This window comes from Labeo rohita, chromosome 3 (assembly GCF_022985175.1).
Source record: "Labeo rohita strain BAU-BD-2019 chromosome 3, IGBB_LRoh.1.0, whole genome shotgun sequence".
NCBI classification, from domain to species: domain Eukaryota; kingdom Metazoa; phylum Chordata; class Actinopteri; order Cypriniformes; family Cyprinidae; genus Labeo; species Labeo rohita.
In genome coordinates, this window is record NC_066871.1 from 53,719,534 (window position 1) to 53,744,551 (window position 25,018).

General features: G+C 40.5%; 1 protein-coding gene across 1 annotated transcript in view; it reads right to left on the minus strand.

Moving 5' to 3' along the window:
- The window catches only part of LOC127161907 (butyrophilin-like protein 2), a 151,007-nt gene extending 127,195 nt beyond the window's left edge, over positions 1–23,812 (minus strand). Inside the window, exon 1 of the mRNA XM_051104670.1 lies at positions 23,722–23,812. Within this exon, the coding sequence (XP_050960627.1) occupies positions 23,722–23,773 (52 nt within the window). The 5' untranslated portion in view covers positions 23,774–23,812. The remainder of the gene's footprint in view (positions 1–23,721) is intronic.
- Between the last annotated feature and the right edge of the window lie 1,206 nt (positions 23,813–25,018).

Consider the following 25,018-nt stretch of genomic DNA (forward strand, 5'->3'; position numbering starts at 1 on the left):
ACCAGCACATCAGATTATGGAAATTTCACTACTCTATACAGTAAACTGCAGCACATGTACAGCTTCAAACGTGTGACTGATTTTGATTTGTAACCATTTTTTACAGTAGGCCTATGTGTACTGCGTTTTTGCAGAACTGAGAAATGACTGCCTAGAGATAGACCAAGAAACTACTAGTGCTGTACACTGTATTTGACCAAATGTGCAGAGGATGCTAAATTATTATTATTATTTATATATTTTTATTTTTGTTTTTTTCTGGACTGTATTGTGGTTGTGACATACCAAGTTCATACACAATTCTTATGTATTTGAACATTTTAGTGCTTTTTATCTACTGCAAGATTACTTTACAGTGGTAAAATGAAATCATTTTTGTCCCAAAAGTTAATTGCAGATTTATACATCTGTATCTGTTTTTTGTAATAGTGTTATTGATCTCATGAGTGTTCACTGGTAGGAATGTCTTACATTGTGTGTAAGCTTTGATATTTTAGACTGAAAATTTCAAAGACAAAGTTTGAAAGACCGCAGGCTGGTCCCCACAGTGTCAAAAATTTCAGGTTTTACAATCCTTGTGGGGTCCCCACAATGTAGCAAAAACAAGTACACACACACACACACACACATACACACACATTTTGAACATATATGGTAATTAGCTGTGAATAAGGTGACAAACCAACAACACTTGCCCAGCAGGCACACAACGTCATAAGATGCTGATATTTGGTTAAATTTTGGTTGCGACATCGGCTGACCAAAATTCAATGTAAATTCAACGTCTAATGTCAACGTTAAATTGATGTCCAATACCAATGTCAGCTGACGTTGATATTTTGTTGTTTTTAGGTTGTGTAACCAAAATCCAACATTAAGTCAGTGTCAAATTGACGTCAAATACTGACGTCAACACAATTTTCATTCTCAACCAAAATGCAACGTCTGTCCGACATCATGTCCAACGTCAACCTGACGTTATATAGACGTCCAGTGCCTGCTGGGTGAGTTCTCCTGCCTCAAACATGTAATATTGGTGCATTACCAAAACACTAAATAATCAAACCAGTTCAAAACCTGTACTGTACGGTTAACTATTAAGAATCAAGTTTGATTTGTTTTTATCTGTTTACTTACTCAGAACCAGTTTTGCCTTGGCTAAAAACACACAGTCCCTCTTGTTGTAAACTCTACATGTGTATTGTCCTTCATCTTCAGCTGTCAGTTTGTCCAGACGGAGGGAGAAGTTTCCATGTTTAATGTGATCAGTAAGGAAATGAGCTCTTTCTTTATAATCCTGGTGTTGTTTCTCTCCTTGAATCTCACCATCTTCATACAGATTAACTAAAATATCTGAGTTTTTTGTTGTTTTTCTCCATTCCACCTTCAGATCTTCAGTTAGTAAGTTTGGAGGAACATGACAGGGCAAAACCACTGAACCTCCCAGATGAACATTAGTGTTAGAATTTTGCACAATCAAACCTGAAAAGGAAAAGACATTTCATCTCTATTGTGAGGTAAATGTTGAGGCAAAATAACCCCACTATCAGTCTCTGTCTAGACTGTTTTAATCGCCCTAAATACATGTGCAAATGGGGCCTTTTTGTGACCAGATAAAAAGTAGAAGTTCACTTCCAGAACAACAATTTACAAATAATGTAGTCACCCCCTTGTCATCCAAGATGTTCATGTCTTTCTGTCTTCAGTCATGAAGAAATTATGGTTTTTGAGGAAAACATTTCAGGATTTTTCTCCATATAATGAACTTCACTGGTGCCCCAAGTTTGAACTTCCAAAATGTAGTTTAAATGCAGCTTCAAAGGCTCTAAACGATCCCAACCGAGGAAGAAGGGTCTTATCTAGCCAAACGATCATTTTTTTCGAAAAATAAAAATTTGTATACTTTTTAAGCACAAAAGCTCATGTAGCGCAGGCTCTTTCATTTTGAACGATTCTTTAATGTGACTCAGGAAGAACGAGTCGTCTCGGGGAGTGATTCGTTGAGTCACGCATGCACAACATCCTATTAGGTTCTGTACTGGAATTAGTTCACCTGTTTCAAGTCTTTGGGTTTTTCGAGTCGTTCGTTCATCTTATGGGGCTGTCACATGATGAACGAATGACTCGAACCTGAAAACTTGTCAGATAAGAGGTGAGGTGAACTAATCATAGACTAAAGACCCAGGTAAACAATGAATTAATATTTTCTGTTTCTTATAGCATTATAGTTTTGTCTTGTTTGTAGTGTGATCAACGTTTGTGTAAGCAGTAGATGTGTTCGGGAAGTAACACGTAACATTTTAATTATATTTTGCTAAACTGAATGAAATGACTTGAAAAAAGGTTCATTCATTTTGCTGAACGAGACTCAAAGGTCCGAGTCGGTAAAATGATCCGAACTTCCCATCACTACTATGAATCACGTCTAAGTTCACCGTCTGTGTACTCCGGCTCAAAAAGATAGAGTATGGAGAAAAACTCCATCTTATTTTCTCCTACAACTTCAGAACCGTCCGACATCGTTATAGCTTTTCTTTGTAAACAGTGTTTGACTTACTTGCACTTTTTTTAGTCTTTGCGCATTCGCTTTGTAAACACAGGGTCTGTAGTTCTGCGTGACCTTTCGATGTGATTCAATAGTACGTACCGTCGTAGACGCACATCCCAGAGCCTGTGCTACACCAGCTTTTGTGCTTAAAAAGTACACAAATTTGTTTTTCCCCGGAAAAAATGGCCACTCATTTCGCTTTTGAGCCTTTGAAGCTGCATTTAAACTGTATTTTGGAAGTTCAAACTCGGGGCACCATATCAGTCCATTATATGGAGAAAAATCCTGAAATGCTTTCCTCAAAAACCATAATTTCTTCACGACTGAAGACAGAAAGACATGAACATCTTGGATGACAAGGGGGTGGAATTGGACTTCTCCTTTAATGGGACATAGTCAGAAACACTAATGGTTTGTGTCTGTGTTTTTTTCTTACTCTGTTGTAGTATCGAATTGCATCACCTGGTGGATCACTATCCGTAATTCCATTATTAGTCAACACATTTTTTTTCCTGCTAATTTGCATGCTGTAAATTTGGGCTCCATGTAATGAAGCATAACCCAGACATGAAAACTTTAGGATGTTCCAGATTCAATTATATAAATTCACCAATACTTTAAGAGCTGCTACTAGAAATTTCTTTAATTTTTTATATCCTATGTCTTATCTCATACTGGTGTTGTATTTGTAAAAATATTAATAACTGATAATAGATCAAACAAATCTAACTCATTAAACTCTATCTAACTTCACTCTAACTCATATATCACTCTATCAAACTTTTGACTACTTGACTTTTTCTATACTGTAAACATTTCTATAGTGTGTATATAGGAAAATCAACAGCAGACATTTTATTTACCGCCCTTACACACTCAGTAAACATTAATGATTGTAATTACAATTTTTTTCAACTGCTTACACACAAAATCTAGAACCACACACCAAATCTGCAAAACCATACACTAATTCTCAGCCTTTGACTCAATTTCATTAAACACGTTTTGCAAAACACAACAAACAATTCTCTATGCAACACACAAAAGTCTAGGCTTTGTAATAAAGACTTATTTAAACATTATGTTTGGTTTCTGTCAAACTACACATGGTTGATGTATTTCTTTTCTTTTGTACTGTGTAATATTTCAATCTTGCTTTTGTGTTTACTGTGAATTTTTTAATATCTCTCTGTTATTTTTTTTTCTGACTTGTACAGAAATGTACATAGGAGCTCATGAAAGAAGAGCTTTAGGTTTTGAATAACTGAGTGTGTGACTATGATATATCTATGGTGTTTGCAAGAGAAGACAAATGTTTGCTTTTAAGATGTTTGTGATATTTTGAATGCATTGCTTCATTTTGCAAGAGACGTGAGGCATTTTGCATTTTGTAGCATTTTGCAATTCTCTGATTTGTGTGTAAAGTTTTGAAAAAATGAGATTTTTCCATTGAATCACAACAAATCATAATATCTCCTGTTTCATTTGTACCTTTAGTAGATGATCTGCAGTAGATTAGACAGAAGAGCAGCAGTGCAGATCCAGATGCAGAAATACAGAGAATCAACACTATTATGTGTAAAACTGAGAAACCTGAAAAACACAGACAGTTATTGTTATTATTGGGCAAGTTCCTTGTAAATGTTCCTTGCAAAAATTTGTCCCCAAAGTTTGATAAAGTAGGAACACACAGCTAAAATATTGTCCATAACTTTCTATTGTTTTATAGCTAATTAAAATACTATGATTAGTTCAAATAAATGTTAATTAATTCATTCAAAAATAAATCAAATAAATGATTTCACTGCACTATTTGATCTCTGTGTCTGATTTGAAATGAGCAGAATGTTAGAGCTAACGAGCTGTGACTGATGAAAGTAACCATCAGTTTAACTCTTTCGGTCAAATATTGCACTGCAAACATCATTAACAGTTTACCCTGCATTCAAGATATATTTCATTATATTTTATCATCCGTGACCTTGGCCAGGGGAATACTGAAGGAGAAAATCATCTGATGGGCTTCTTGTTTGATTTTATGCTCATCCTTTTAAACACTGCTAGTGTTTTTTACTATTTTTGATTGATATATATATATATATATATATATTTTTTTTTAAATCAACAAAGCAATTACAGGAAAACATACAAATGTGATCTTAATTTAATACATTATTAAATGCATTAATTCTTTTCTCACTCAGAAACAATCTCCACTAAACCTAATTGAATAAGACAGTGATTTCTAGTGTTGGGTTCGAGTCCACCTAAGTCGAGTTCAAGTCGAGTCCGAGTCTTTAACCAATCGAGTCCGAGACGAGTCTGAGTCGAAAATGGGCCGAGTCGGACTCAAGTCCGAGTCCCAAAGGGCCGAGTCCAAGTCGAGTCCGAGTCCAAGGAAACACTACTGTTTGTCAGTATCTTAACATTGTTTTAACCCAGGGGTGCCTAAAATCGGTCCTGGAGGGCTGGAGTACTACAGAGTTTAGCTCCAGCCCCAATTAGACACACCTGAACCAGCTAATCAAGCTCTTACTAGGCAAACTAGAAACCCCCTGGCAGGTGTGTTGAGGCAAGTTGGAGCTAAAACAAGGACCAGGACTGAGTTTGGGTACCCCTGTTTTTAACCTTTTCAACTAGAAAAATCCAATGTCAATTGAAATGTAAAAAAGCAAACCTCTAGTGGATCTTGCCATTTGATTTTTGATTGTACGACATCTCATAATTAGTGTCCATGCTCTGCTTAGCAAACTTAAAGTCATGTGACAGAAGTTATGGCTGACTTATGCTGACATATTTCAGAGTGAAACCGGTTTTAGAATGTGATAAATTATAGGGCGGGACTTGACTTTATTCATTGATATAGTAAATAAATTCAAGGGTGGGGGTAAAGGAGTGGGTATCTTGATGAATGGGACCTTAACCCTTTAACTGTCACTACGATTGTTGAACACAGACATAAAAATGCACTATCCAGACTTACATTTTTATAATTCATGAATGAAAACATTTTGTAATATGATTTTGATGTACATTTTCTGTGGTAATGCAATGTCTGATTTTAAAATGCCTTTCAAATGATGAATTTTGAGATTTTAAGTTTTGAACTGACATATGATTTTTAAAGCATGATAGGGAAAAAGACAACAAAGAAAGTCTTTTGTAGGTCAGAACTCACGTTATGATGTAGATTTTTTAAGTTACACTCTTGACACATATTAATCTATTACTTTTCCTACATACTCTGTAACACAAAATATGGTAAAATATCTATTAAGGAGTCTTAGACCTCTCTGACGATGTATAGTTTGTCATGATTAGATTAGGATTTATTTGTAATATGGTGAAGTAAACTTCCCACTGAGCGGACGGTGACAATTAAAGGGTTAATCTCTTTTAATTTTGATTGTGGCTGTGTGTGTTTTGGGTTTTATATGACTTTTTTTTCTTGGATGAAAATGAGGCTGTGAGGGACAAACAATGGCACACACTGTGTATAAACCCCTCCCTATACTTTCCATAAGTCACAGCAAACTCACACCTGTTTTATTTTTGAATGCATTTATAGTTACATTAATTACAATACATTACATTATATAAAGAAAAATTGATGATGTGCCATTGAATTACTAGAAAATCATGAACACCCAAGGTGGTTTTGAACCCATTAAAACTGTTGCTGCAAAGATGTTAGAAAAATTATTTTTCTTTGAAGCTAGAAACTGCCACCATGTTTAAATAGTAATAATTTCAATACAGAAAAAACTAATCAACTAATGCAAGTAAAACATTCAAGCTTTGTGAAGGCAATTAAACACTCCAAGTAGGCCTATTAGCCCTTTTCACGGTCTGCGTTCGGAACCCGGAAGCATCGAATAGCTGTGTAAATTAACTTTCGCTGTAGCCTGTATGAATGGCAATGCCCATAGCACGGGATGGTTGTGATTTATTAATGAACAATTCATCATAGATGTTTCATCAAAACATATTAAACACAGTGTAGATGCATATGGACAAATGAGCTGACACTTCTTTGTAGAACTGCGGTATCGCTTCTTTATTCACACCACCAACAACCTCTCATTTCTGTGTCTCACACATGACCTCCCCAGGGCCTCATAAGACGTCACATCTTATAGACCACACAGGGGGTAGCAAACAATCATCAATATAATCTACATCCCCCTTATTAAGGAGAGGATACCTGAGCATATATAACATAAAATGAAACTGAAGTTGAATCAACAACAACAACAACAAAAAAGGTTTTAATTATTAATATATAACATAGCTAACACTTAGCTTTGTATGCTACGCAAGTGCACAAGAACAGTAAGACTAGCAGACAGCATAAAACCTGACATGCATACCAAAAACGTAATGCGACATTATTTTTTTTTATTATTATTATTTTTTTTACAGTCACAAAGAACAGGACTGCTGCAATGGGAATGTTATGAAGAGTCTGAGCTTATGTAGTGTAGTCTTTGTATAGGATGTTGGGTTTTGATATTCGTCCTGAGCGGGTGACAACCACAGGTGGTTCCTGCACCTCTTCTGTCTGCGGCTGGTCAACATTAGGCTGGGGCTCTGGCAGAGGGTCACTGTTGGTGTTAAGTGGGACCTCTGTTGTTGAAGGTGCGGTGTATTGTTCAGGTGTATGTAGGAGGTGGCGCCTGTTTCTTACATATGTGGCATCTCCGGCCTGGACCTGGTAGCTGTTTGGCTGTATCACTGTTCCCAATCTGTCATATCCCCTGTCTGTCTGTATTCTCACTGTCTGCCCTGCCTGCAGTGAGGTCAAATGTCTGGCTGACCTGTCATAATGTGCCTTTTCTCTCTGTCTGGTCCGTGTTAGAGCTGCCTGAATCCGCGTTTCCACTTTTGGCACATACATGGCTTTGGTCATGGGAATAATGGTCTTGGTGCGCCGAGAAAGCAAGCACTGGGCTGGTGAGGGCAGCCCATCTCTTGGTATGTTACGTAGATTGAGCAGTGCTGCATATACATCTGTTCCATCACATGCACATTTTTCTAGCAGGTGTTTGACTGAGTGTACAGCTCTCTCAGCTAGCCCATTTAGTTGAGGGTAGTGGGGGCTGCTGGTGACATGGCAGAAGTCCCATGTGTAGGCAAATTCTTGAAACTCCCTGCTTGTGAAATATGTTGCGTTATCAGTCATTAGCTGCTGAGGAGCTCCATGGGTGGCAAAGTAAGGCAAATGCCACTGGTTTGTTGTCCTGGAGACAGACAGCACCCAGGCCGTGCTGAGAGGCATCTGCACCACCACTGGTTGGTGGACATCAAAGACTGTAGTATGGGAGGACTTGTAAGGAGTTCTTTAAGTCTGGTGAACGCTGCCATGTGGTGCTCCTGCTAGCTCCATTCCACCTTTGGAAGACCACTTCCTGTGGATATTCCATAGGGCATTCGGAGGAAGGCATATCGGCCCACCGGGGTCATGAAGGTGGTCAGCCTCGATGACTCATCACTATGTGGAACCTGCCAGAATCCACACTTTGCATCAAGGATGCTGAACACCTTGGCTCCTGGCTTGTCAGCGACTATCTGTTCTATTGTTTTCATAGGATGATGCGGTCTGAGGAGAGCTTTGTTGAGGTGGACAGGGTCAATACACAGTCTTACGGCACCATCTTTTTTGCATGCAGCCACCATAGAAGAAACCCACTCAGTGGGCTCCTGAACTGGCTTAATGACTCCCAGTTTGGTCATTTTGTTCAGTTCTTCGATTATTTTGTCTTTCATTGCCAATAAAGAAAAAGGTTTCTATGTGTGTGTGTTATGTGTATTGGGAACAGTCTGCCAGCCACCAAGGATCTGAGGTGCTTGGTGCTGGTGATTGCCTCCCTCATGGAATGCCTTTTAAGTCTAATGGGGAGACAAGAGCTGATCTGTTTAGCATCTTCGTGATAGTGAGGAGGGAACCATAGACCATTAAACACCCATATAAATGTAGAACGTGAGGCCATGTCTGTAATTTATATGCAAATGTCAAAAGGCTAAAAGGTTCTCTACAACATCAAGCCTAAACGATCATCGATGATCCTAAGCAGACGCTACAGGATACTGCACAGCACAAACTTCGCTTTCCTACTTTAGTTCTTTGGTACCTGCAACTTTTTTTAATTTCTATGTTTCCCTTTTCAGACTGCTCATGTAGCATGCATATTTCAATAGCTGAGTTTAGAGTTAGATTTTTTTCTTTTAGCAGCTGTGTGCGGATATTGTCATTTTGAATGCCGCATACTAATTGATCTCTTATCAGTTCGTCATGCAGCATGACAAACTCACATTTTCTGGCTAGTGTTTTTAACGTGACAACATACGATTGGATTATTTCATGCGGCTTCTGATTCGTTGTACTAAACACATGTCTGTCCATAATTACATTCTTTACAGTCAGGCAAATTTCCTCAAACCTCTTTACCAGTACCTCTGAATCCTCCGGATCTTCCCCCTCCTTGAAAGTGAAAGTGTCATATTTATCTTGGGCATCAGGACCGGCAAAGTTGAGAAAAGTGTACGCTTGCACTTTTTTAGTTGCTGCTGAAAGACCGGCGTTGCTGTATATGTGCCACTCACGCTTAAACTTTGTCCAGTTGTCCACAATATTCTCGTCAAAGATGAGGGGGTCAATCCTGCGAAGTCCTTGTGCCATCGTCAGTACAGGCTCACTTCTGACACCATGTAGATGCGTATGGACAAATGAGCTGACACTTCTTTGTAGAACTGCGGTATCGCCTTCTGTTTTATTCACACCACCAAAAACCTCTCATTTCCGTGTCTCACACGTGACTACAGGCTACAGCGGAAATTATTTTACAACTATTCGACGCTTCCGGGTTCCGAACGCACACCGTGAAAAAGGCTAATTACTTACAAACAAAATGATAAACAAATATATTAATCAAAAATACAAATTAAATAATATTTTTAAAGATAGTAAATGTTAAAATAAAACACTGCAAAATCTTCATTGTGTATGTTAAATATGATTCTTACTAAAGTTAATAAGTGATTCAGTCAGGAAAAGTGAGTGATTTTCTCTTTGTCTTTTGTTGTTTGATTAATATTTATGACGCGGTTGGCGGCTGCAGGTTTACGCTGCTGTCGCTTTAAGATCTGACGCACATATCAAATATTTTGACGCATCAGTATTTCTCACAACTGTTCAGGTTTACTTAAGACAGAACCGACTTTATTTACATGAACAGTCTCTAAGACGAGCATATGTGTAGCAATAACAGAACATATTAGAAGCTAAAGAGAACTCGGCATTCACACACTGACTGAGAGGTGTTCTGTGAGCGCGCTTTGAGTGTGTGCGCGCATAAACCTGTCGGGAAATCACTCTAGTGATTTCCAACATTTCTACAGTAATACTGCACTGAAATATATTCTAAGCTTAAAAAATGAAATACTATCAAAACAGTCAGATCAACCACAGCTTATGCATTGCAACAGAACATTTACCCAAGTGTTCAGCTTTTACAGTTTTTTTTTTTTTTTTTTTCCATTCAATCGCTAATTTCTCAATACTTGGGTCACTTTTTGTGACTTTTCTTCATACAGTGATCACAACAGCAGTCTATGTGTGGCTAAACTGTGAATTATTTATCATTGGTTTGGCACAAAATACATCCAATAACCGCATCTTTCAAATGATTCTTTTCTCACTTATACACAAACACGACCAAATAAGAAGGTATTTTACAAAAGAAAACTCTGTATAATGCTGCCTGTTGTTAGTGTTTATTAGGTTTGTGTTTAGTAAGTGATGAACTGTGTTTTTTTGTTGGGTGAAAACGTCCCAGGTTACGTATGTAACCATGGTTCCCCGAGGGAACGAGACGCTGCGTCCGAAAACGCTAGGGGACGCCTCCAGCGTGACCACGCTCTGAAACACGTGTGCAAACAGTCCAATGGAGAAGCGAGACGTCACAGGCGGGGTGACGTAGAGACCAGAGAGCTTAAAGCATGTGCGGTGCATGCAGCCGGCAGCTTCTAAATAGAGAAGCAAGCGCTGCAGGGATGCCGGAAGTATGGCTCGAGACGCAGCGTCTCGTTCCCTCGGGGAACCATGGTTACATACGTAACCTGGACGTTCCCCTTCGGGAACTCGAGTTGCGTCCGAAAACGCTAGGGGAACGATATGCCCACGCTGCCAGACTTTCAAATCCCTGCCTAGTGTGGAAGAGCACAGCTAGGACGAGAGAAAAAAGGAGCCCAGAGTGGCATAAATAAGACAGAGAATCTCATGAAAGTGAGAGGCATGGAACAACCCGCAGCGTCGAAATGTCAGAGAGGGAACTCCTGACGAGAAGGCCATACTTCGAGAAGAGTGAGCCTTGACCCCCAAAAAGAGGGGGGGGAACAGAGGACTCAAAGTTATGGAATAGCAACCAAATCACCACACAGCAAAGCTACGCCTGGTCAGAGGCCTTAGCCTCAGCGTACCGTGGAGAAAACCTGTAACCAGGGGGTTCCTACCCACTGAGGGACCACCCAGAATGGTGTGGTAGGCTGCAATAGCCGCCACGTATACCTTCAGGGTGGAGTGGGCTAACCCTGCAGAGAACCGATCCTGCAGAAACTCCAGCACTGTACCAACTGGGCAGTTAACTGGGTCTTGCTGGTGGTCTCCACACCATGAAGTGAAAAGTTTCCACTTCAGGGTCTACAGTTTCCTTGTGGAGGGAGCTCTGGATTGGAGGATGGTCTCAACAACCTCGGTTGAGAGACCGGAGGCTACGAGGTGTGCCCCCTCAGAGGCCACACCCATAACTTCCACAACTCCGGGCGAGGGTGAAAGATGGTGCCTCCCGCTTGCGAGAGGAGATCCCTCCTGACGGGAATCTCCCAGGGAGAGCCGTCGAGGAGGAAACAGTTCCGAGAACCATGCTCGGGCCGGCCAGTACTGGGCTACTAAAAGAAGACGGTCCCCATCCCGGCACACCCTCTCCAGAACTCCCGGGAGCAGAGCGATCAGGGGAAAGGCATACAGACGAAGCCTCGACCATGTCTGTACCATGGCATCCAGCCCCAGTGGAGCTGGATGAGTCAGAGAGAACCAGTGGGGACATTGCGCATTCTCCTGAGTCGCGAAGAGGTCCACCTGAGCTTGGCCAAAAACTCTCCAAATCTGCTTCACCACCTCGGGGTGAAGCATCCATTCCCCGGGCCTCAGCCCCTGCCTCGACAGGATGTCTGCTCCCATACTGAGATGCCCAGGAACATGAACCGCTCTCAGAGAGAGGAGTTTGTCCTGGGACCACACAAGGATCTGGTGCGCCAGCTGTATAAGGGGTGCGAACGCAGACCTCCCTGGTGGTTGAAGTAATAGACCACCGCTGTGTTGATGGTGCGAACCAACACATGGTGGCCTATTAGGTCCGGGAGAAAGTGATTCAACGCTCGAAACACGGCCAGCATCTCCAGGCAGTTGATGTGCCAAGTGAGATGGCGACTGCTCCACAGACCGCGGGCGGGGTGGCCACTCATGACTGCACCCAAACCGGTGAGAGACGCATCCGTCGCTAGCGTACGCGGCGACAAGGAGCTCCTAACACCGGGCCCTGAAACAGGAACCAAGGCTTCTTCCACATGTCTAAGGCACGTAGGCATTGCCGCGTGACCTTGATCATGCGGAATGGGTTTCCCCTCTGGGAGAACCCCTTGGTCCTGAGCCACCACTGTAGGGGTCTCATGTACAGCAGGCCAAAAGGTATCACGTTGGACGCAGCTGCCATCAGACCCAGCAGTCGCTGGAACTGCTTTACAGTGAGTGACCGGCCTTCTGTCACTCTCGTGACTGCAGTGAGGATTGACTCGATCCGAGCAGGTGACAAACGTGCCTGCATCGTGGTCGAATCCCACAGCTTGCCTAGATAAGTGGTTCTCTGTAATGGAGACAGCACACTCTTCTTAGCGTTCAGTCTCAACCCCAGCTCTTTCAAATGAGCGAGAACAACATCTCGATGTTGAACCGCCATGTGCTCCGTTTGAGCCAGAATCAACCAATCGTCGATGTAATTGAGTGTGCGGATGCCCCAGAGTCGCAGCGGAGCCAGAGCAGCATCCACACACTTCGTGAAAGTGCGGGGGGAGAGTGCTAGGCCGAACGGAAGAACCCGATATTGGTATGCTTCGCCCCTTAAAGCAAACCTCAGGAACTTCCTGTGTTGAGGAAGGATGGAAGTAAGCGTCTTTTAGATCTATCGTCACAAACCAGTCCTCAGACCTGATTTGTGACACCACTTGATTGATAGTCAGCATTTTGAACTTCAACCTTATAACTGAACGATTCAGTAGTCTCAGATCTAAAATGGGACACAGGCCCCCATCCTTCTTCGGAACAATGAAGTACCGGCTGTAGAACCCGGACTCCCCGTCTTGAGGAGGGACCACCTCGATGGCCTCCTTCCTCAACAGAGTTTCTACTTCCTGTTCCATTAGCAGACCCTGCTTGGGGCTCACCACAGTGGGAAAGACCCCGTTGAAAGGCGGCGGTGCGCCGAATTGGATGCGATAACCTCGCTCTACAGTGCGCAGGACCCATGCAGACACATTTGGCAGTAGTTTCCACGCTGCCAAATAATCTATTAAGGGAACCAGTCTCTCGAGACTGGCCTCTGGTATTGTTTAAGCTGCTAGTTCGGTGTCCTGTAACGGATGACCGGCAGGAGACAGCCGAACTAGCTGCTGTAGAGACCCCCGCAGGGGTGGCGAGCTCCCCAGCTCCGCTACGTTTCCGGGCGGAAGACTGAGGTGTGGGCTCGCTGGAGACCGCTGCGCCCTGAAGCACCGGCAGGGTTGGCAGGCTAATCTCCTGAGGGCACAGAGGAGAGACGGGCACCGAAGAATGCGGTGGACCACGCCCTTCCCCAGTAGGGCCTGCCCTCAGAGGTCCTGGGCCATAGGAGTCAGGACCATAGTCTCATAGGTCTGGGTGAAGCGTTTCAGTACCTGAAACGCGGCCAGCATCTCCAGGCAACTGAAGTGCCAAACTGGATGGTGACCGCTCCACAGACCATGGGCGGGGCGGCCACTCATGACCACTCCCCAACCGGTGAGGGACGCATCCGTTGCTAGCATGCGCGGCAACAAGGAGCTCCCAGCACCGGGCCCTGATACAAGAACCAAGGTCTCCTCCACATGTCCAAGGCACGTAGGCATCGCCGCGTGACCTTGATCATGCAAAGCAGGTTTCCCCTCAGGGAGAACCCCCTTGGTCTTGAGACACCACTGCAGGGGTCTCATGAACAGCAGGCCAAAAGGTATCACGTTGGACTCAGCTGCCATCAGACCCAGCAGTTATGAAACTGCTTCACAGTGAGTGCCTATTTTCACTCTCTTGACTGCCGCGAGGATGACTTGATCCGAGCAGAAAATATACATGCCTGCATCGTGGTCGATTCCACACCATGCCTAGATAAGTGGTTCTCTGTAATGGAGAAAGCACACTTTTCTCTGCGTTCAGTCACAACCCCAGTTCTTTCATATGGGTGAGGACGACATCTCGATGCCGAACTGCCCATACCGACAAAAATGTCAATAAGGATCAGTATGCAGATGCCCTGGGAGCCACTTTTTTTTTTAAGCTAAGCCACAGCAGCGTCCACACACTTAGCGAAAGTACAGGGTGAGAGTGCAATAAATTTAATTCCTCAGAATTAAATGACAATGGGAGAAGAGCTAAACATTCAAAATGCACGTCGTTTGTTTTTTTTTTTTTTTTTTTTTTTTTTTGAATGAACACATTTATGAATGAATACAGCCCGCCCCCTCAAGGGCAGACTGTACATGCTCAGCTCCAGAACAACCACACATAAATCGCTTGAATCCCCGTTCCTGAATTTATTTATTTTTTAGAAGCGAGGGCAGGTAGAAACGAGCGATCTAATATGCAGTCAGCTCATATGCGGACAGCATCAATCTCCTCAGAGAAAGACAGCCGCAGCAGCACGTGCTCTCACTCAGAGGGGGAAGAACTGCAGCGCGGGCTTCCGAACCCAGAAAGAGAGCGCTAGATCTAGAGAGAAAGGCAGAGATAGGGCGGACCCGTCTCTAACCCGTCTGTAGATCTATGTGCGATCCCCACGGCCACAGTCGCCGCTCTGCCTCGGCAAAGCGGGACCCGAGCCGCGGGGAAGTTCACGAGGGCTCCCTCCTCGAAGAGAGTCCTCCGGGAACGAAGCGTGCGCACCGAGAGTGCGGGCAGTCAGCCCCCTTGGGAGCTGACACAGCCTGCTTCGCCGCGAGCTCTCACTCAAAGGGGGCAAGAACGGCAGCGCGGGCTTCCGACCCAGAGAGAGAGCGCTAGATCTAGAGAAAAAAGACAGAGATAGAGCGGACCCGTCTCTAACCCGTCCATAGATCTATATGCGATCCCCACGATCACGGCCGCCGCCCTGCCTCAGCAGAAGCGGGAGCTGAGCGCGGGGAACGCAAACGCGGGCAGTCAGCTCCCTCGAGAACTGACTCCCATGCTTCGCTCCCAGACAGACAACAAATAGATTGTGTGTATCGCCACCCGAAATAGCGCAGGCAGAGAGGAACACACAGTCTAAATGCCGCTGCTTATATTTGTAAGAATGCTTTGTAGGACATTGTGACACTCTCAAATAAAAGCTGTGCGAACTAGCACAAAAAACAGAGTGACACACACACACAGAGCGCTTGCTGAAAGACAGAAGCTGCCGGCTGCATGCACCGCACGTGCTTTAAGCTTCCTGGTCTCTACGTCACCCCGCCTGTGACGTCTCACTTCTCCATTGGACTGTTTGCACACGTGTTTCAGAGCGTGGTCACGCTGGAGGCGTCCCCTAGCGTTTTCGGACGCAGCTCGAGTTCCCGAAGGGGAACCTGTGTTACTGTTTTGGAAGAATGGTTTGATTTGAGACATGAGAGAAGTGTTTTGGTAGTTTTAGTGTATTTTGAATGTGAAGTTAAATGCCAAGTAGTAAGTTGATTCACTTGTCTATCCTGTCACGAGCGATCTCACATCTCTTGTGTACGGTGGCCGAGAAAGCTCAACGCACTGCAACTTAAGAAAACCCATGCAAATAGAAAAAACGACAACAAATTAAGAAAACATGTTAATCAGTTTGACAACACAGGCGCTGCAAATTCTCACAACACAACCAAACACAGAAACGCACTGCAAATAGCATGAACCACAACGGAAATGTTTCAGGGGGACCTCAAAAAGTGACGAACCCAGCTGGGACCTGATTTTTTGTCCAGTGGCTTTTGGTCAGAGCAGAGGTGTTGTCGGTGACTAAAAGGTGAGTTTTTTTGTTTATTTTAACATCCTGATCACGAATGATTCCTTGGTCTTTTGGATATTATTATCTGATGAATTACACACTTAACTGTGAAACATTATTAACTTAATTGCAAATAAATATATAAATAAATAATGTTTATTATACACACAGTTAAGTGTGAATAAATAAATGAAATAAGGGATTACAATGTGCTTTGTGGGTGACTCAAGCTAAAGATAGTATGTGTCTCTCATGAAGATCACTGCCCTAAACTCTGTCTGTGTGTGTGTGTGTGTGTGTGTATTTCTTTTTGCTACATTGTGGGGACCAAATGTCCCCACAAGGATAGTAAAACCTGAAATTTTTGACATTGTGGGGACCGGCCTGCGGTCTCCACAATGTTAAAAAATGATTAAAAATAGTAAATGATGTTTATCTGAAAGTGTGACGATGCAAACATGTTTTCTGTGAGGGCTAGGTTTAGGGTTAGGGTTGGGTTAGGGGATACACAATATCGTTTGGTCAGTATAAAATCTATAGAAGTCTATGGAAAGTCCCCACAATTCACAAAAACAAACGTGTGTGTGTGTGTGTGCTGCTATCAGCTGTGTTCTGCTGCTGGTGAAGTCATCTGATCTCAGAGGAAGTGTCACTTTGCATTTTTTAAACCAAATTGTCAGTTGTATACATTGGAATGAATCAAAATCACTTTGCTGTCAATTTTTAATCTTAAACTTTTTATGCAGCTGGACATCAATGAATAACTAAATTACACTCATGCATTTTTTTATGACTCACCCAGTCTCTCCAGTTCTACAGTTGTATTGGCTGAAAGTCCTCCTGCAGACACCTCACACATGTAAACTCCTTTATCCTCAGTTCTGACACTCTTCAGTCTGAGAGAGAAGTTTCCTTTGGGGATTTCATCAGTGAAGAACTCAACTCTGTCTCTGTATCGCTCATCTGATGCCTCTGGTAAAGCCTCATTGTTTTGGTAGAGCAGAACCATGATATCTTCATCTTCATCTGTTTTCATCCATGAAACCTCTTCAATGTCTTCAAGTGTGATGTGAGAGTCTACAGAGCACTTCAGAGTGACGTCTTCACCTGCAGATGCAGATATGGAGCGACTCGATCCTGAAACTCTCAAATGCTCTGAAAGAACAAACATTCAGTAATTAATTTCAGTAAAATCATAGTGAAAATGAAGGAACTCATGTGTTTAATACTCACCGACACCATCAACTTTAATTTCAACCACAGTTTCTCCAGTCTCTTCCTGATTCTGAACTGTACATGTATATCGTCCCTCATCTTCAGCTCTCAGATTGTCCAGCCGGAGGGAGAAGTTTCCACTTTGAATCTCCTCAGTAAAGAAATGAGCTCTATCCTGATAATCCTCCTGCTGGACCCCTGTTTGAGTCTCACCATCTTGATACAGATGAACTAAAGTGTCTGAGTCTGTTCTTCTCCATTCCACCTCCAGATCCTTCACTGATAAAAGTTGATCAACAGAACAGGGCAAAACCACTGAAGATCCCAGAGGAGCAACCAGAGGACCAGAGGGACCGTGCACAGTCAATCCTGAAAACAATATTGTCCACACAGAAAGGGAAAGAGAAAAGTGAAATACAGCTTGATTTGTAGTCAAAAACCAATAATGACTGTCAAAATGTGCATCCCTATTCTATCTCTTTAGTTTGAGAGTAAGCTTTGAGGTCCACTCTATTTCACACTGAAAAAAAAGTAAAATTTACTTAATTTTATGCATACTTTTAATGCATATTTTAAAGCTAAATTTAAGTTTTGAATTTCGTCAAATGTACTTAACTAAGTTATGTAAAATTACCAAAGGAAATAAGAAAATAAGAGTTTCATCAGTAATTTCTACTTAATTATTTAGAATTTACCCTGAAGTACATTTCACTCAGTGGTTTGAAACCATTACTCCATTACACAGCACCTAAAAAATGCCATTAAAGCATGTGGTTCACTTCCAAATATATGCATAAGCAAGTAAACAGCTTCTAATACTTTGTAAGGTAATTTGTTGACTCATTGTATTAACCAATTGAACACAGAGACCTCAATATTTGGCACATGATACACAATGACAGTAACAATCAGTGAACAGTGTTTGAGTATGAATGGGTCATTTTGAGTAGAAAATGAACTCCAGATGATGCCCAAGTGTATGATCAAAGGGATCATGACTTTAATATTTACCTAAACAATCTTTGTAAAAGTAACAAACAATTCCAAGTAAAATTCTATGTGCTTTTACATAATGCCGGGTTCACTTTGCATGATTTTAGCCCTACTTTTCACTCACAAACAGTTGTGCGGAAATTGCCAACAAATGCCTGAAATCAGAGGCAAATCAGTGCTCATTCATTCACGCGACAATCGCATAGTGTGAGTTATCAAGGACACAATCTGATTTGTCACCAATGCATGAGATTTTTTAGCATGGTAAAAATATCTGAACTTGTCTGAGACTCATAGTCCTGCAGTGTGAAATGTGTTTTGACTAGTAATTACACTGGCAATGACCTACAGCCAATGAGAAAGCAGATACAGTTACAAACCATTAGATATTAGTAGAATTACAACCACAAATCTAAACATAAGCAGGTCCATGTTCATTTATGATAAATTATCATCATCTCTTTGGCTCGTCAAAGTCAAACTGAAGTTTCATAAGAGATCATTCTGGTGCATCCGGACATGCTGAAACCTGTTTTACTTTACCATGAAACTGCAACTATTCAAGACAAACTGGTTCTGATTAAGTTCAAAAAAACACCACTATCAAAAAAAAAAATCAAAATCATCTCTAAAGGAAGTACTGGGCAAATGAGCTGGGTGATTTGTATTTCTAGAGGAGGCCTCGGTTAAAATCACACTACAGCTTCCCATTCAGTTAAAATCACGTTCACTTAAATAACGTTTAAATATATGGAAGACTATGCTGTGTTAACAACAACAACAAATGTGTTACCAGTTTCACGTATTTGCAGATTATGAGAACTGCAAGGAGCAGAAATCACCAAAACCTGCCTTACACTCAGAAAAACACATATATATTAAAGGAGAAAAAAAAATCAGGGGGAGGAGTCATAGACCTACAGCCAATAAGAGAGAAGATACAGGGAATGGGAAAATTCAGGGGAGGGAGTCTTACATGAGACTTACAGCCAATTAAAGAAATATAAATGGACCTGGCATCTGTACCCACATTAGTGATAGGAAGTCTGACTCTTTTGGCACAGCTTCCTTAGAAGAGCCGGCTCTTATGGCTCCCAAATGGCTCTTCATTTAGTACCACCCAGAGCCTTCTGTTTTAGCCCAATTTAGCAACTGTGAATGGTTTGTGTGTTGGCTGCTTTGTTTCAGTTTTCCTCTAATTTCTCTACCTTCTCCCGACTCCCTCACATCTCTCTGTCACTCTGTATACCTGGGCTGCATTTCCCAAAAGCATTGTAAGCGTAAGTTGGTAGTAGCTCCATTGGTTTCAATTAGTCTACGATGTACTTAAGCTTATGATGCTTTTGGGAAATTCAGCCCTGGCCTGTAACAGTACACTCTCTATCTTCAGTGCATGTGCCCCCTTTCTTCTTTCACATTATGATCCTAGTCTTTCCTCCCATGTGATTGGCCGCATGGTGTGCCTATCCAAATAAAGTCCCACCCCTGCCTGTGGCTGAAGATTCTTATAGTCTATTTTTCAATCTAAAATAAATTTTATACAGCATCATATTTGTTTCTTATAACGTGTGAATATACCACCTGTTGTATTTTACAACTAAAACATCCGGATTGCCTTGTTATCACTAGTTTTGTTTTAATTTCCCGAGTCTGCTATCTTATAGCCCGTTAGCAGCACCAGCGTGGTTGCCGCTAATCTTGCTTGCATTGTTTACACACTATTTACACACATTACCATTGTTTACTCACTGTTACTTGCTTTAATGGCAAATTTGTGTCCACCTTTGAGTGCAGGTGAGGACACTTTCTGGAGGCCGTGAAAAAGCAGATTCACAAGCCGTTGGAGAGGCAGAGCGTCTGCGCGATCGTCCTGCGCGCGGGGGTGAACGACACCAAGCGAGGTTCTGAAGAAGGACTTCAGCAGCCTGATCGAGACGGTTTGCAGCCCTGCTGCCTTAAAATTTTAAGTTCAGTTAACTAAAATAAGTTTAGTCAACTTGAAATGTTAAGTTGTAGTAAGTAACAACTTAGATATTTGTGTTTGCTAAACTTAACAGATGGGTAAGTTACTCAGCTGCCTTAAAATTTGAAGTTGATTCAACTCAAATATCTAAGTTGTCACTTAGTATAATTTAACATTTCAATAAACCTTTTTTGAGTTGACTGAACTTAAAATTTTAAGGCAGCCAGGTTACAAATTATTTTAAGTTGACTCAACAAATTGCGTTAAATAATTAAATTGATATTGAATTGAAATGTGAAGTGTATCACTTTATAAACAATTTTTTTGTTTGTTTTTGTGAAAAATCTGAACTGTAAATCAGTTTTTATAGTCGTTTACAGTAATTTTACAGTTTAATATTTAACCATAGACATTGCCTTACCCTGCTCATATGGTATTAATTTTATTTGTGCAGGTCTTAAAAACTCTTAAACTTGAGCTTAAAAATCCTTCAGCAACCCTGTGTTGGTAGTACCTAGGATAGCAAAGTCAACTAAAGGAGGTAGAGCTTTTTCTCATTTGGCACCCAAACTCTGGAACAGCCTTCCTGATAACGTTCGGGGTTCAGACACACTCTCTCTGTTTAAATCTAGATTAAAGACTCATCTTTTTAGCCAAGCATTCAAATAATGCATCTCATAAACTTTTCCTGCAGTTATATCTGATCAAATGTTCATTATTAATCTTTTAGCTCTGGTTTAACAAATCTTTCTTTTCTTTTCTTAATTTGGTGTAAAGTTGCTTTGCAATGATATGTATTTTGAAAGGTGCTATACAAATAAATTTGAATTGAATTGAATTGAATGTTGATGATTCACTGAAAAAAAAAAATATATATATACTGTATATATATATATATATATATATATATATATATATATACAGTGTTGGGAAGGTTACTTTGGAAATGTAATAGGTTACAGATTACAAGTTACTTGATTTAAAATGCAATAAGTAGTGTAACTTTTCAATTACTTTATTAAAGTAATGTAACATTACTTTTAATTACTTTTTGATTACTTTTCTAAATTTCTAATATTTTCAACTTTTAATCATTTTGAGACATTTAAACCAGGCAGAGTTAAACTTACAGTAGCACTCAACACTGATACTGTCAGACTTTCAAAATCCTTCATCACTTGAATGAAGATTATAATAAGGGATAATATACATCTTTATTTTGTGATAACAACTGCCTGAATGTACATTATCTCACTTATTAAACAGCTGCTTGATAGATTATTTCGATGTTTAGTGTCAAAATAATTGGACACGAAACACTAATTTGAGGAGAAATATTTGAATGCAAAGCTTGAAGAAATCAGTTGCTAGCAAACCGCAAGTTCAAATTAGACATTTTAGGGATACAGTGCAGTCATAGCACTTTTCTTACACAAGAAAAGCTGGGAGGAGAGAGGGGAGCGGGATCGGCAAAGGACCTCGAGACGGGAATCGAACTTGTGTCACCGTGAGTGCAGTTGTGCTATATGTCATAATAAGATCATAACATAAATAACATCATAACAAGAAATAGTTTAATAGGTATGATACTGGGTTTGAAATCAACATCTAACATCTAACAATGCCTTGGAAAAAACAATCTTAAAAAATAAAGTTTATGCATAAACCCAAATAGGAAATAAAAGAGTTATGGAATAATCATGTGTCCTATTCTGTGTCCTAAACTCCTGAAACATTGGTGTCTCATTTTAGAGCAGTCAATGCAATTTAAAAGAAGTCAATTGAATCTGTAAGTGGGGGTGTGAAAAAATTGTAATCCCCTTTGTAATCACTGTAATTTTTCAAAAGTAACTGTAATTTAATTACATATTTTTTCTCAGTAACTGTAACTAATTACTATGTAATTCCTAAATTATGTAATTCCGTTACATGTAACTAGTTACTCCCCAACACTGTATATATATATATATATATATATATATATAAACTTACCAATGCAGTGAGTAGTGTTTAGCTTTTTTGAGCTCTTGACCCTTGACTTTTGAAAATTAACTTTTCTCTGTCTGCTGCAACTTTGTATTTACAAGTATGGTATGGCAAGAAACACCAGGAGAAACTATGATCAATTGTTGATGGTTATTTATTGATGTTGACATCATTCTTGATATCATTCTCATTCTAAAGCTGAATAATTATAAAATATTATCAAAGAAGTAGCTATGTATTTTTCTTCTTTTTCTCTTAGATTTGATTATTTTGATTATTGTTACACTATAAAACCGTATATAAAGCAGTAAACCAAAGTAGTATAGTCTAGCCACTGCTCTTGATTACTCCTCTGTCATCTATTATCTCAAACAATGAGTTTTTATCACTAATAATTTTGTGGATTATTCATGTTCATATGCAAATTAATTTGTTCTTAACCTCCTCAGCAGAGGAGGACTGTGTCAAATTCAGTTTGAACAGTTCATTGCTTTTACTTTACAAGCAAACAGTGTTTATGAATCATTGACAGAAATTCTTTCACTTTCTTTGTTATAGAAAAAACAACCAGGTTGTAAACGCTGGGTCAAATCAGGTAACCAGGAAATATGACCTGATAAAAAAATGTCAAAGTGCAACACAGACTGACACACCTTAACATGACAATAACTGACACGAATGCTACCAAACCAAAGTTAATCAAATCTAAACATCTTGTATTTAAGCTTGATTTTGTCTAGATTCCAAGAGGTGCATCATGGGAAGCATTTCAGAACTGCTTTTCTTTAACTATTTGCTTCAGCTCATCCACAGTATAGAATTCTTAATTCAAATTTTAGTTGCAAAATGAAATACACATTTGTGCCTTTTCATTTTGTTGTTTTCTCCAGCATTAGATTAAAGTGAAAAACCACAAATCTAAACATAAGCAGGTCCATGTTCACTTATGATAAATTAGTGATAAATTAGATCATCATCTCTTTGGTCAAACTTAAGTTTTATAAGGGATAATTCTGGTGCATCCAGACATACTGAAACCTGTTTTACTTTACCATGGAACTGCAACTAGTCAAGACAAACTGGTTCTGATTAAGTTGGAAAAACATCACTATCAAAAAATCAAAAACATCTCTAAAGGAAGTACTGGACAAATGAACTGGGTGATTTGAGGAGGCCTCGGTTAAAATCGCACTACGGCTTCCAATTCAGTTAAAATCATGTTCACTTAAATAACAGATTTAAATATACGGAAGACTACACTGTGTAAACAACAACAAATGTAATACCGGCTTCACGTATTTGCAGATTATTAGAACTGCAAGGAGCAGAAATCACCAAAATCTGCATTACGATTAGAAACACAAACACACACACACACACTCATGTTTGTTTTTTTGAATTGTGGGGACTTTCCATAGACTTCTTTAGATTTTATACTGAATAAACGATATTGTCTGTCCCCTAACCCAAACCTAATCCTAAACCTAGCCCTCACAGAAAACATGTTTGCATCATTACATTTTCAGATAAACACCATTTACTATTTTTTATAATTTTTTTTCACAGGCCAGGCCCCACAATGTCAAAAAATTTCAGGTTTTACTATCCTTGTGGGGACATTTGGCAATGTAGCAAAAACAAGTACTTAGATTATTTTTAAGATCATGAGAAACATATATTCTTAAAGTTAACTTAATTAACTGAAGATAGAAAAATAATGTACATACCATTCGATAAAACTGGAATTACAGTCAGAAAAACGAACATAAGCAGGTCCATGTTCAGTTAAAGTTGCGATCATTTTTCTGGATCGCCAAAGTGAAAGTGACCTGGTGCAATGAAGGCAGTGCAATAAAACTTTCTTCCTTGTGACTGACAATGAAATTTGAAACTGCAGCTCATCCAGATAAACCGGTTCTGATTAAATGGAAAAACATTATGAAGAATGAAAAAAAAAGAAAAAAAGAAAAGAAAAGGAAGATGAAGAAAAGCATCTGTAAAGGGAGTATAATCTGAAACTGTACATTTTTTTAGTAGTGAGAAATGAGCTGAAATTTTACCCTAAATTTAAAAAAAAAAAAGTGTTAGTTTAGTGAAATAATGCGAAAAAATATAAATAAATAAATAAATAAATCAGTCGATTCTGAGAATCGCAGTGAAATAAAACCAGCCATGTAAGAGCCAAACCACTGAGAGCAGGGCTTGTTGTCACACATGGTGGTATGATAATGGTACTTTTGAGTAAGGTTGTAGTTTCAGTTATGCTGCCACTTTAACATTGTTTAGGTGTGTTGTGAAGAGAAAAAGTTGCTGTATGCTGTTTTGTGCTGCTACGAAAAGAGACTGACTGAGTAAAGTTTTCTTGGTTCAGTTAAGCATTGCCTGGCCTCCATTTATTTGATATAACTTTGAATCATCCGGGTTGGCATGAGTGAGAAAGCCCTGCACAGGTGGATGTTCTGAACCGTGGGGCAATTCGTAGAAGAAAATGGTGATTGGCTGGAGTATATGAGCGTCTATAGCAGGGGTGGACCTCCAGACCTGCAGAGTTTTGCTTCAAACACACCTGAACGAGCTAATTAAGGTCTGAAGGGTTACTATGAAGCTACAGGCAGGTGAGTTTTTATGAGAGTTGGAGCTGAACTCTGCAGGACTGTGGCTCTACGGGACGGAGTTTGCCAGCCCTGGTCTAGAGCATGTCAGTGAGATCATGGATGTGTGGACGGAGCAACAGCTGGTCTAGAGCCAACACAGCCTTAAGCCTTTAGTGATTGTGCAGTGTTCCAGGTTCCACAACCATTCTTGTAAACCTGGAGACTCTATTTTAAAGTTTGTTCCCGAGCTTTGCAAGCTTTCTGAATATTGTGAGTTTGGTGTCATACAGGAGGACATGCCACATGTTTGCCTCATGTGCAGAATTAATTATGATAAAATTCAGTGCAGGCTGCAGGCAAACTGAAAGTGTATATATGGGAGAGATTATTCTGGAGGTGGGTGAGATGAAAGTAAACATTACCTGAGCCT